The 14,649-nt window shown below is 38.4% G+C and overlaps 1 protein-coding gene across 1 annotated transcript in view; it reads right to left on the minus strand.

Annotated features, from left to right (window-relative positions):
• Positions 1 to 653: 653 nt before the first annotated feature.
• TBX18 (T-box transcription factor 18) overlaps positions 654 to 14,649 on the minus strand; it is a 31,153-nt gene continuing 17,157 nt past the window's right edge. Inside the window, exons 6-8 of the mRNA XM_022562360.2 lie at positions 13,356 to 13,420; positions 7,687 to 7,781; positions 654 to 5,606 (exon numbers count right to left, since the gene is read on the minus strand). Coding sequence (XP_022418068.1) covers positions 4,882 to 5,606; positions 7,687 to 7,781; positions 13,356 to 13,420 — 885 coding nt within the window. The 3' untranslated portion in view covers positions 654 to 4,881. The remainder of the gene's footprint in view (positions 5,607 to 7,686; positions 7,782 to 13,355; positions 13,421 to 14,649) is intronic.

The raw sequence follows: 14,649 nt of genomic DNA on the forward strand, positions 1-14,649 counted from the left end.
AAATACCGATACATGCTACAACATGAATGAACCTTGAAAGCATTATGCTAAGTGAAAGAAGCCAGTCACAAATGACCACATATTGTATGATTCCACTTACATGAGAAACACAAAATAGGCAAATCTATAGACAGAAAGTAGATTAGTGGTTGCCTAGGACTTTGGGTTAAAGAAAGAGTAGAGGGAAAAGGGGTGACTTAATGGGCATGGAGTTTTCTGCAGGGTGATGAAAGTACTCTAAAATTGATTGTGGTGATGGTTACACAACTCTTATTACACTAAAAACCACTCAATTGTTCACTTTAAACAGGTGAATTGTATGGTTTGTGAATTATATCTCAATAAAGCTGTTATTTAGAAAAATGTTTTTGCTTTATTATTAAGTTATTCTAGTGACCTGATTAATATAATTTTAAAATTATCAAATATTTTAAAATTAATATAGTTTTAAAATATTATTTTAAAATTAATATAATTTTTTAAATGAACAAAGGATTGGTATGTTGATCCAGCCTTGTGCAAACTCAATGAATTGCAGAGTAATCAACTTTTTAATATTTTGTATCTGAGTCTCAGCATGAATAAAACCCTTCAAAAAGACAAATTCATGTTTTTTTCTCAGTGAAGATTTAAATGAATTTTGAATGGCTTGGAATGCTCTCTAAATATTTTACTAGATTCCGTAATTATTTCACTTATTTCCAAAGTGAAACAATTTTATGCCATGCCACTAAGAGCATCATGAAAAGGAAATTTTATTAACATCTTTTTCTGTTCACTATAAAGTAGCAAATACATAATTAAGTGCGGCTTCCTTCAAATACTAATATACAAAAGTATGTCTTATATATTATAACTAAATAAAGCACAGTTCCATTTTTTAAAAACTCTAAGTAATCCAATAAATTTTAAATAATCCTGGTGGTGTAATGTTCTTTATAAAGATAGATATATATCTAAAATAGTTTTATAAAAACATACCTTTTGGAAATATATATATCCAAATATATGTACATATCTCCCAAAGATATATTTTTATAAAGCTATTTTCCTACTATCAAGCTGAATATTATTTATGCACTAAGGTCATATGAATTTGAAACTGAAAGGAATAGTACAGATTCTCATCCCAGACACTTCCTTCACATATAAAAAAACTGAGATCTAAAGTGGTTAACTTTTGTCCAAAATCATGATTGGGAAACCCATTGTTTGAAACCAAGTTCCCTATTCTCAAGGAAGTGATGATCTCACCATAGCAAAATTCCAAAAACAGAAAATTCACCATTTGAAAATCTATCAGCATGCAGATGGATACTAAGGTTATAAACATCTGTTGGACGTTTCTATACTTGAAAAAAATATATACATATATATATTTGTTCATTTCCATCACTGATACTGTTTTCAAGTTTTAAGCTCCTAGAAGGCTGTAATCACATATGTCTACTTAACTGTTGACATGTTCAACCTCACCTACTGTTTATCTGAGCACATATTTTAAGGAATGATGATCAATGAGATTAAAACACAATATGGTAATAATTTAATAAAATGACTTAATTACCAATGGAAGGCTTAAGAAAATCTCCATGCAGATGAGTCAGTAAACTCCCCATGAGGAAACCCAGCAGAGTTACACTTTGAAATAAAGGATTCTTTACAAACCTGTCTAATTAAAGACAGCATTGGCATAGCATCCACCAACTCTACCATGACCCCTGAAAGAAACTCATGAAATTAAATAATGGCTGGTATAATGGCTTTACATCAGGCTTGGTTAGTGATCACTTTTCTTGCACCTTCTTCTTCGCATTCATATTTTCCCAGAACTTCCCTACTCCAAAAATTACTCCTTTCTCTTAATCAAACCTCCAGCTATCTCTAAAACGTCTGTTTATCTATTTCATACTAAGGTGTGAGTTGCTAATAGGTTTAAATCTAGGGAGTGAGGTCTCAAGAGGAATTCACATTTCAAAAGTGAGGTGCATTTTGCTCAAAATTCCACTAATATAAAGAGTGAGTGTGATCCTTTGCTATATCAGCAACACTGTGCCCCAACCTTCTCTGGGGGCCACCAAAGTCTCCTGACCCCCTACATTCCAGAAATCAGGGGTCAGCAAGTGGGTGCCCTGCTTGTGAAAAGCTGGTGACCTCTGGGAGGGAGCTTGTATGGAAGCAAGTGTTAATTTTCAAAATGTGACTGGTTGTGATAGCAGCAACCTCACCTCATCACAATGTCCCTTGGAATGTTTTCTGAGTAAGGGGTCTAAAAGTGATCTGTCATCACTGGTCAGTGGTACAAGCAGCTCATTCTTATATCCTTGCCCTTCCCCCCCACCCCGGACCCGAAACAAAACATCCCACTCTGCCCTCCTCTTCTCACATGTGAATTTTCATGTGTTCAACATTTGTCAGGTCTTCACCTTCAATGAAATGGTCAAGGCACCAAGAAATTATATTGAACACATAAAAAATGAATACCAGGCCCATTTCCCCATGCTTTGTAATCATAAGCCACAAAATTTGTGTTTGGAGCATGCATGTGTGGGCCTGTTCTTGGAACAACATTTATAGACACTTCAAATGATTCCCCTCCAAAGCCATAAAAGGGTTTAGTAACACACTTTAATATATAATTTCTTAAGCATTTTTTAATAAAATACAGATATATAATTATAATTATCAATGCCTGTATGTCATTTAATATAATGATAAAAGGCTAGTCTTTGAAGTGACATGATGATTAATATTTACAGTAAAGCCTAAAGGAAACAGCATTTGTACAATATTGCTAAATCGGAAAGAAAAGGTTAATTAAAAATGCTACTTGTATTGTGGTGTCATCTCAAATCACAAAGAGCAAAAAGGAAAATTCTCATCTTATTAATGCATATAGGTATAGATCATTACTTTCTATGTTTTCTCCAGATGGAAAACTCTCTTTTTCTCTTTAAATTATACCAAGCACTGAGGCTGGGATGTACTCATAATAAGGACGTTTCCCAAATCTTTGTCAAGTTATTAATACCATACACAAACATCTTATGTAGATCTACCTATTGGATATATGTCATGTGCCTTCATGCTAATTTTAAATTTAAAGATCAATACTAATTGGACAAACTGTTAGAGAACCCATGAGGAAATTTATCAGTATATATAAACAGAGTCACATTCTGTGCAAATACTGTTTAAATAGTAATCTCCCTCAATATGTAACAGCCATGCTGTTTTAAAGTAAAGAAGCAAGCCAGGAGCTTCGCCCTAGCCCCATCTAACCTAGGGATCGGTTAAAGCCATTCTGTTTGGCACTGAAACACACTGCTTTTGCTTGGCAAATATATGAAATGTAGTGAGTCAATGAACAGACACATGATTTTATCCTCAATAGACATACGGTAATCCTCTTCACCTTGCATTCTTAGCCTTTCCTATTCATCTCATTATGTGCTATCAAAGTTACTACATGCTTCGAAACCCTGTATACATTGTTTTAGGGGTTTTTAAAAAATAATACTGCTTTCATTTTCTTTTTTTCAGTTTTGAGGTTAAAAATGATGTTGAGGTTAAAAGTTTTACAGCTCCTTTATCATAATTGGTATCTTCCTCCTTAGTCTTCCAAGAGGAACTTTATAGTAATGGGCTTTGGCCTTTGCACTGCAACCCCCAAAAGACAGATTGCTGGAGATAACCCCCTGAAATTCCTTACAGTGTTATTTAACACCATGAAGGCCTAGAATCTATCTGTTTTGAGAAAGACTTCAGACAAAGGGACAAGGTTCAGGAGGGGGGAAGGTTTCAATTTGTAGGAGTTATGAGATATAAATAAGTAGCATAAATGCCTTTTTCCCTTACTTATAGACCCTGGGTCAGGAATCTCAAAGCAAGGTGGAAAAAAATCCTGAATTAAAAAAAAACAAAACACTATAAAAACCTAAGGGATAGCTAAAATATTATTCTTCTTGATTTAAAAAGCTAGACATTTCTCATTGGAATCAAAGAATTTGAGGTGGATTTATTTTCTTTTTGCCATTCCAGTCATATCATATATTCCTTCCCTGGTGAAAACTGGAATTTAAAAATGTCTATAGGACATTCTTTAATAGTCTACTTGATACTAAATAAAATGAGCAAAAAATCCAAAATACTGGAAATTTATTCTCTGCAGATGAATAAATACCTCTTACATGTCCAATAGAAAGTGAAAAAAATCACAAGCCTTTCCATTTTCCTTAAGAAAGTAATTATTATGGATTATGAATTTTTATAGGACCAAAGTCACCTAATACCTGTGATAAATAAGAGCAAGTAGGAACACAAAAGCTAATCCTTCATGATTACAGATACCTCAGTACTATTACTAAGACTTCTACTGACTTAGGTTCTCACATTGTGCCCAAGAATAACAGAAATCACAAGACTCTGTGTGCTGGTTACTGCTGGTTATCAACCCTCAAGTAGGAAACTGTGTAGAGCATTTTCCTGATAAATTAAGTTATATGTCTTAGTCTGGTTAGTGTCATTGCCAACTTTTAAGTTTGCTGTTTGGTTTTTTAAAAAGTATGAGAACTTTGGTTAAACATACTACATTTATGCCAATACTCTGTGTAACTGGGGGGAAAATAGAGGGAGGATGTGGTTTTGTAGGCTGCAAAACCCCACATACCATATACAGTATACATATGTACCAAAGATAATTACAATCTCACCATGAGAAAGTCAAAAAAACTCAGTGAGCCTTCATTTTCTATTATATGTACATTTTACAAGCTACTGATAAGTTTCTTTTCATATTGCTTTCCAAAAAGAAAAGACAAGGAAAACGAAGAAAGAATATACATTAGCCAGATTCCAATGTAGTTTAACTTAAAGGCTTCATCAGACCATATGTGCAGACACTTGAGATGATGAGAGAGTTAAGCTTCCTAGGGTCCTAGAATCAAAGAAACTCTGCTGACCCCCACTGCTAAGCAGGTGCACTCCTTCCACGGGGGGCAACATCTGCCGATCCGTCATGGTCCCACTCGGTGAGGACCCCAAGAAACTTCCTTGGGAAGAGACAATTTTCTCAGGACTGGCAGCCAGTTTGGGGGATGTGGAGAAGTTATATCCATACAAGGCACAGGGGCTGTGTAACCTGAACGTGTTATAGGAACCCTGGTGTGTCTGGTTAGCAGCAAAGGCGTTGCTGGGGGGTGAAGGCATGATGTACTGGAGCTGGGGGGACATCCCGGAAATCTGCATGGACAAGCTGGTCTGTGGGCAGCTGAAGGTGTCCCCATCCGTGCCGCCCATGGACATGTTCACCGAGGCGCTGCCGCTCACGCCCACGTAGGAAGGAGTCCTGGGCGGGGCGAAGGTCTCGCCCGTCTGATTGGTGAGCCTGTTGTAGGTCTCGGCCAAGGACGTGCTGTATCGGTTGAGGGTTAGGCTAGAGCGGGCGCATGCGGAGTAGTCAGCCGGGGCCAGACTACACAGCTGGCTGGTGTTGGGTCCCAGGTGGAAGGCTGGAGACGAGCAAGGGGAGCCGGACAGAAGATGAGGGTGGGTGGCCGCAACGCCATTCCCAGAACCTTGGAGTAAGGTGGAGGAACCTGCATTTCCTACAAAAGAAATTGAAATGTAAAGAGCATCTTTTCCTTTCAACTGTGTACACGTGAGCTAGACGGACTTGTTACAAGGGGCGGGTACAAAGACGAAAAGGAGATGGTCTCCGCTCTCAGGAATTGTAATTTAATTGAATTCAGACTGAAATATTTTAAACATAGATCCTCTCAATATTTTCAAGGAAATTATCTCCCCAAGGAGTGACTTTTTTTTTTTCCAAAAGATATTAGGACACTATCATATAGAATTTTCACATTTTCTCCCTCAATTAGCTTTCTCAAACTTTTCTCATTTTTTAATAATAAACACTACAAATACTGACTTTCCTGGCAACTTTAGAAAATATAAATTTCATCTTACTCCAAAAGTTCCATCACCTCACTTCTACCCAACCTTTTTTTTTTTTTTTTTTTTGCTGTACGCGGGCCTCTCACCGTTGTGGCATCTCCCGTGGCGGAGCACAGGCTCTAGACATGCAGGCTCAGCGGCCATGGCTCACGGGCCCAGCCGCTCCGTGGCATGTGGGATCTTCCCGGACCGGGGCACGAACCCGTGTCCCCCGCATCGGCAGGCGGACTCTCAACCACTGCGCCACCAGGGAAGCCCCTATCCAACTTTTACTCTTTCTTTCAGCAGAGCTTCCTCTGGAGCAATATATTTTCTTGCCAAAAAAGAAGGAATTCAAAGAAAAGAGCCAAATTGGTCAAAGACACATCCTGCCTCAAACAAACTTGCAACTTCCCACTGCAAGCTTGTGTGCATCAATGACTGTACCACTCAGGGCTACTGAAATAAGGCAACCGTCTAGAACTTTATTTTCTTTTTAATTGGAGTATAGTTGCTTTACAATGTTGTGTTAGTTTCTGCTGTACAACGAAGTGAATCAGCTACATGTATACATATCTCATTTCCAAACAGAAAATGGTTTGGTGAATCACATGCTAACACAAGAGCAGAGGTCCAGCAAGTAAACAGCCCTGTGAAACAGAGAGGGGGGTTAACCCTGCATCCAATCAATAACAGTGGTGGCGGCTGACTCCTCCCTCTGGATTTGCTGACAGATTGATGTTTGCAACTTGACGGAACTTAGGGAGAGAAGAGAATTCCAATGGGCTGGATAGGTTGTAAAACCTTCATTGCTCTAGTGACAGTGTTTTATACAGCTTCTTAAAATAATCTAAAAGCCCAATCTGCCCAATGATAATTATCTAAAACCCAGCAATGCTAAATTCTCAACGGGGTGCTGGGCAGGATCAGACGTAAAATGCCTGAGTGCAGGAGTGAGCCGTGAGTCCTACCTACCAAGTAGAGAAGGAAGTGTCATCCCTCTCCATGCTGCTCCCTCTGAGGAAACACCAGCCCTGGGCTCGTAGGAAATACTCAAAGGGGAGCTGAGGGAAGGTTGCCTCAGTGTGCCTGACCTTCTCATCATAAATACAAGAGAACCCTGCCTAGAGGCAATTCTGCTGAAGGAAGAGGAAGCTGGCAAGAAAGGGTAAACCGGGACCAGCATCGGCAATTATCTGTGAAGTACCAATTAGAGTTGTACCAACTCTACCAATTAGAGGCCAACTAGTCTACCTCTAATTTTAAGAAGAGATTTAGGGTAAAGTAAAGGTTATGAAATATATAAAGAGCCTAAAATATCCAAGACTTAACCTTTGACCACAACGGCCATTTTCCTGGCCCATCCCCATACCAGACAGAAAAGAGAGGGATCCTGTAATGGGAGGATGTTGGTAATGAGGTCGCCATTATAGCGGACAAGCAATGACTTGTGCAGTTTTCAGTGCCTGAGCATCTAGGCAGGACCTGGCTGTATACATGACCCAGGAGACTTTTTTTTTTTCGTTTTTTGTTTTTAAGTCTTTTTTTTTGATGTGGACCATTTTTAAAGTCTTTATTGAATTTGTTACACTATTGCTTCTGTTTTATGTTTTGGTTTTTTGGCCGGGAGGCATGTGGAATCTTAGCTCCCAGACCAGGGATCGAACCTGCACCCCCTGCATTGGAAGGTGAAGTCTTAGCCACTGGACCACCAGGGAAGTCCCTGACCCAGGACACGTTGTGATTTACCTTGCTTGGGAATTCCAGGGATATCTTCAAAGGTGAGGGTCCGTAGTGAAGGTCTCCAGAATGCATATGACTCCACAAGGGCTTCCAAACCCATTCTAAATGGAAGGGTCAGGATGGGGGTGAACACAAGAAGCTCAGTTAGGAGCAGTTGGAGTTTGCAGCCATAATAAGCAGCTCAGAAAACACGGCTGGTGTTGACAGTGGCCCCCCACATTGGCAGGTGAGGAGCTTGGCACAAACAGAAAAAGAAATAGTTCAGAGATGAGCTACCATTCTGTCACCAGGAGCACAAGAGGATGGAATCCACCCAGGATGTCCTGTTAATGTTCTCAGAAAACTTAGCTGATCTCAGGGGATAAAAAGCTGTACCCTTGTACCAGGAAGTTGGGGTGGAGAGAGTCCACCCTAGCTGCTGTGAGTCCAAGGCTTTGCTCTGATCTGGAGCTCATCCTCTCTCCCTGTTACACCACTCTCCCTCTGATGCGGAGAGCTCTGCCACAAAAGCACGCCCTGTAAAGAGGCATTTCTATCCAGCATTCGGTGCCTCGGCAGCCAGCTGAGAAGAGCACTCATCCTAAGAAAACTGACTTCTCTCTCATAGGCATGATCACCACACGCAGGGCAGCCAGGGTGGGCTCTGGGGAAGAGGGGGCAGCCCTGGCTTCTCAGCCCAGCCTGTAGGATGATCACAGGAAGGTGATCTCACAGGGCACTACGGTATATGGAGCTAGTATCAGCACCAGACATTATTTTAAAGCCCCTACATACACTTAATGAATGGACACGTAGAGAGACAGGATAACTTCATTATGGGCTACTTACATGGATATATGTATGTTTTAAAACAAGGGTGACTACTCTAAATACATAATAAATGTATGTATCTCCTACCGTAAGTGATTCAGATATCACTTCCATACATCAGATAACTAAGTCCTCCAGGTCATAGAAATGAGGCCCTTCACTCAACTAGCACATTCTCAAGGCCTCACCACTATTTCCTCAACCATCTCAGTGCTAAGCAATTTGTTAATCTAGGTAACATTGTGCTTTTCATGAAATATATAGCTCCACTGTAGGAAATGTCTGATTCCTGAGTGTCAAACAGCACACGAACACCTCTTGTGATTGTCAGATACAGTTTTATTTAATACAGATAATCTGTATTTAATGCTGATATTAAAGACAGGGTCTATCTTTAATAGCTTAGACTCCACGTGCTACTTTCCCTCCATCCCCAAGTCATGAGCTGTGAACTAAGACTACAGAAAACCCCCTCACAGAGTCACACCCCCTATACAACATGGCGAGAGCTCTCTAAAGACCCATGATAAGTGACCTGTGCGTGCAGCTAAAACCATCTTCCGCTGCTTGCCCTGGGCTGCCCTGAGCACGAAGGACAGAGTCTGGCTTCGGATGGAATCGGTGTGCCCCAGAGAGAGGACTATTTTGTGGTAAGGACACTGGATTGGAGATCAGGAGAACTGGGTTGTGACTACAACCCACTAACCTTGAGTAAATGTTTGAAGCTCCCTGGACTGCAGTTTCCCACAAAGTGAGGATTGGAATACAAAGCTTTAAACCCTCTCCTAGCTCTAAAGTTGTTTACCACGAAGTGATTTTTTTCCAAACGAGACATGCTATCTGTGGCTGACTACAAACCAGATCCAAGACCACTCTACTCAGCAATATTTTATGTACATTAAAGTATTGACTGGGGAGAAGGTTGGCAGCCTGGTCAGTCCCAAAGCCCCACATAACCTGCAGGTTTCATTTAATACTCAACTTATGAACGCTGGGTGCTGTTTAGCTGATTACTCTATTTTCAGCTTGTACTAATACTCAATTTTTATGACTTTCTAGAAACAAGCTTTTTTAAGCTAAAGAAGTTAGGACACAGTTTTGTATAAACTGCTTTGTTAAACCGCATAGATGAGTTTTCGTAATTGTAGTTTTAAATATTCAGGATACCAAAGTAGTCCTGGAGTGATCTCAAGGGGAATTTACAAAGAGGTAAGTCCTGAACATCTATGGGACCTAGAAATTTATTAGCTGTGGAGATGACCATCAGTGCATTATTTGCTTTAGCAGTGTAAACTGTATGATGCTTCAAATACAAACCCACAGACCAAATTTTTAGGGAGAAGTTATTGATCCTCACAAATATATAACCCTAAGCTTTAAAGGGATGCTCTGAAGGTGACAGATCTACATGTGATCTGATTTGGACCTATTGATATTTTTCTTGAAGCTGTTGTTTCACACTGCAAGTTCTAGAAAGGATTTCAGATATTTTGCAGGAAACAGTTATAAAATATTTATTAGCTGAATCTGGACTTTTTTTTAAAAAAAGCCTTCATTTTCTCCAGTAATGGAGACTTTTTCCCATCTAGTTAAAGATAAAAGACACCTCCTGCAGGAGTGTAGCCAAGACGGTAATTTATACAAGATGCTTTTGAACAATTTCCACATTTTATCACCTCGCTAATTTATGCTATCAAATGGCCAAGTTTATTTAGTAAAATGGTTATGTTTTTCCTGAAGTATTTAAAGAGAAGAAATTTTTGTACCTTCCTGAGTAAAACATTTTATAGGGTCAACCGTAAGGCCTAACTGAAGAATGAAACTATTCTCAGCACATAAATTCTCCTTCACGTAACAAATGTCTTGCAGGAGAGCTTTTAAGGGCTGAAGCTACTGATTCCTATAAAATAGGCTGCAGAACCATAAATAGCCAAGAAGGTATAATTTTTAATTCAATTGTTTTATAAAGTTTAAAAAAATCACAAGTCCAAGTTTCTTTCTTGTCCTGCATAATTTGTTTATTTCATGTCTAGGGAAAAATAAAAACAGAATGTGTATTAAAAAGCAGTAACAACAGTGCAAGAAAACTGGGGGTATTAAAGAAATATTTTGAATTTTTTCTCATGGGCTCTTTTCTCTATTAATATATGAAAACATATCACCCCTCCCCCAAGTCCTCAGCACCAACACACCTTCCTGGTCTTACAGATAACTTTTTTATTAAAGGAAAATAATACATAAGTTAGAAATCTTTAAAGCTGACCAAATTCTCTCTTTTCATTATAAGTGTCTTTTGCATTTATCAGTGGAAAATGTTAAAATCAGATTTTTTTAAAACTGGGAATACTGATTCATAGATATTTAGCATTCCAAACTGGGCACTGAAGAGCTTTTCTATGATAAGCAGAAGTCATTTAAATGAGAAAAAAAGTGAAACTATTCATTTCACTAACAAGAAAGCTATGTATAAGTTCAACATGTTTTTCCTATACTAAGATATTGTTTAAACATTTGGAGTAAAATAAAAATTTAAAATTTTAACAACCTTTAAAAAGTGTTAGAACATAATTTATTATTTTTTGCATGTCCATTAAAAACTTTAAAAGGTTTAGAGTCAGGCAATAAACAGTAGCAAGCACCATGGATGCCATGCTTATATACTCCTGAAACAGCCAAAGGGAAGAAAAAATTTCTATCAAACCTAGCATTTGACCTCATGGTACCAAACAAGAGACTTAGTGGTTTATTTTCACCAATGCCTCTGACTTTTTTTCACTGATCAAATTTTTAAAAACTAACGTCTTTTCATTGTGCTGACTTATCTAGAATTCTTCCTGAAACCTTGTAATATGTATCTTATCATCTCACTTCTACTTATAGGCTTATCCGCCATGACTACTACCCAAAATACACCTTTAAAAATATGTTTAAAGTTATTGCTTCAAAAACGAACTGACAGTAATGTGCAACATGATAAATGTAATGAACACTGCTGTATGTTATAGAGGAAAGCTATTAAGAGAGGAAATCTTAAGTGTTCTCATCACAAGGAAAACAATTGTTTTTCTATGTCTTTAATTTTGTATCTATACGAGATGACGGATGTTCACTAAACTTATTGAGGTCATCATTTCATGAATCAAATCATTATGCAGTACACCTTAAACTTAGGCATGCTGTATGTCAATTGCATCTCAATAAAAATGGAAGAAAAAAAAAGACTGCGGCCATGTGAACCCCCAATGTCAACAGCAGTGAGGTCTTTGCTAGAGCCATCCTACAGGAGAGCCTGGACTTAGTTCCTGGATGTATGTGGCCTCAAGCCTAAATGCTGCCCTCCTGGAGTTTCAGTGAGTTTTAATAAATTTATTCTCTGCTTTAAAAAAAAAAAAAAAGAACTGAAAGAAATGCAAGAGTCATAAATAGATAAATACTCTTCGGCTATAGCCAAAACCACAAGAAGATTCCATCAAAGTATTTGGCAAGGTAGAAAAGGAGTCATCCCAGGGGCTTCCTTCAGTCACCTTACCAGTGACCACCCCAGTTACTAGATTATTCAACTTTCAGAAACTCCTCTGAAAAGCAAAGTTAACCACAAGCTAAAGCAACATAACAAAAGCCAAGCAAAGTTTTTCTGCACATGGAAAGAGACATCTAAAATGACAGAATAATCTCAATACAGCAGACAATGTATAGTAGGAATACCTGCAAATCTTCCTACAGAGTGAAGCCCTGTTATTAGTCAGTCTTGTTGATCTGCCTGCGCTAAGTTTAAGGCTTAGGGCAGGTGTTTAAATGAATCATTGCATATGAAGATGAAATCAAGTCTTTCTGCAAGCATTTGAGTTTATTCTGAGATAAGGTCTCTGTCTATACTACCTTGCCCAGCTAATCAGCTGAAAGAACTAAAAGTCTGCACTACTGCTTGATTGTTTTCTCTCTACAATTTTAAGTGAAATTGTTCCTAAAATAAGATAATCGGGGATTCTGACCTCATGTAGACACCGCCTATCAATACCAAGTTTTCAAGAAGTATTTCTGGAGTAAAGTGATAAAAAATGTCTCAAATACTTTTTAAAAACAAAGTGCTTTTAGAAACATTTAAGTCAAAGTCTTACCCTGAAAGGGCATCTGGAGAACGTTAGTCTATTATTACTATCAACAGTTATTTTAGAAAATGTTGCACTGAACTGTATTGGGATAGAATCATATCAATAAATTCAAAAACTCTTGGCACACAGACTAGGGTGGTCTGCTTTTTGATAAAAAGTAATAGAGTGGAATTCATTATTGTAGCTCTCCCACTTAGTACAAACACCATAAAACACGAAACAGAAAAAATAAACAAGTGTGTGGCTGTCAGTAGAGCCAAGACAAATTTGGAAACCAAAGAACATCAGCTGTCTTGGCAGTGAGGAGTAGTCTCATATTCTAGTTGGAAATCTGAGTGAACAAGAGTCTCTGTCCTATTTCGAAGACAGATCAATACATAATTGTGACATCACTAAGCAAATTCTAAACCAAGAGCAGATGCAGAGAGTATTTTGATTTGGGATATTAAAGCCCCTGGATCTTGAGGGGCAGGTTTCCACAAGGCCCCTTCAGAGGCAGCATGCACTGTACACCCTGAGAACTTCCATTTTCACCCCAGCATTTCACATCAACATTAACCTTAGAAATGGGCAAAATGCCACACCCAAAATAAGTTACATCCAAGGCTCAATGATATTAGTAAATTTAAATCCTCATCAGAAGTGATTTCAAAACCATGTCAGTAAATTTAACTGTTTACTTTGTAATGGAAAATTCACAATAAAAAATCAAATATATTTATCACAGTCAGAATGTTTTTCACTAAGGCTCACCTGTTACGCCCAGAGTCTCGGAAGCCTTTGGCAAAGGGATTCCTATCTATCTTCAGGCGAGTAATCTGCAGAGCAGAAAAAAAATCACATCAAGCCTTATTATAAATGACAAGGAAGGTTATTAAAAATGGAAATGATGGAAGAACTATAAGTAACTCCAAAATTAACTGTCAGAGGATGTACTGTGTTCTTCTTCCCTGTTTCTCAGGTATTTTATTATATTAGTAACAAAGCTACATGAAAATTTCAGAAATCATCTAAGACATTCATTTGCTATGAAAAGGACATTCCCCCGCCTCTGTTCAAGCTCTGTAATAGATAAAGTTTGCTTTGCTTTTAATATCCCTGGAGAAGGAGATTCTGAATCATCTGTTGATAATTTGCCCTTTGTTTGACAATCTCTCTCAACTAAAGTTCTTCCCTTTATTAACGCTGTGACATGTGTCTGTTTCTCTTGCAGTAGTGGTGATGCGGAGCAGCTAATATCCAGCTTCTATTTAACAGCCATTTATACGCTCGAATGTTGTTAACCTTCTTCAGAAATAGGCAATATACTTTCCTTTAATTTTGCCTCTCCTTGAATCACCTTTATGGCTCTCATCTCCTCTTTTATCTACGGATTCGTGACCTGGTCAGAGCACTACAGTGAATGTCTAACCAGAGGTAACCATGACTTGAAGGTTCTAATGGGATTCAATCTTATATATGTAGGAGAAATAAATAATGGCTTCATTTTAACTACAGTTGTAATTTGTTGACTCACAACCAGATTTTTGCCCAGGAAGACCCCAAGATTTGAGGGAAACATTTTTGCAAGTGGTCTAATCGTCTCCATTAAAAACAACTTTTTGTAGTCATACCATCCTGAAATTGACACTAATAAACAACGTCCCATTTGTTTCTTACCAGATCTCCACTTTGCCCAAAGGAGTTAACAGCCTATTTTCTAAGAAGCACATCGTGCTTTGTTTTCTGTGTTCCCTGGTTTAGTGGAATCTCCAAAGTTAATGAACATCCTTCTTTCTTATTGTGCCATTTTGGCCAAGGACAAATGAACACTGCTGGACGACACTAAGGCAAAGAAAGGCACCCTTGGAAAGTCGTCTGCAATCCCCCTATATTATGCTGTGTATGCTCTCAACCATCTGCCAATCAGCCATGCAACACCTGAGGTAGGTGTACTCCATATGCTACTGTTTTAGTTTGTGGATAAAACTACATTATAAATGAGATAATGTAAGAGTCTGCTAAGTAATTCACCATGTCTGCCACTCTGCCATTGAAAGAATTCTTT

This window comes from Delphinapterus leucas, chromosome 12 (assembly GCF_059928025.1).
Source record: "Delphinapterus leucas isolate spDelLeu-1000000601 "Yukka" chromosome 12, BTC_Dleu_Yukka2, whole genome shotgun sequence".
Classification (NCBI taxonomy): Eukaryota; Metazoa; Chordata; class Mammalia; order Artiodactyla; family Monodontidae; genus Delphinapterus; species Delphinapterus leucas.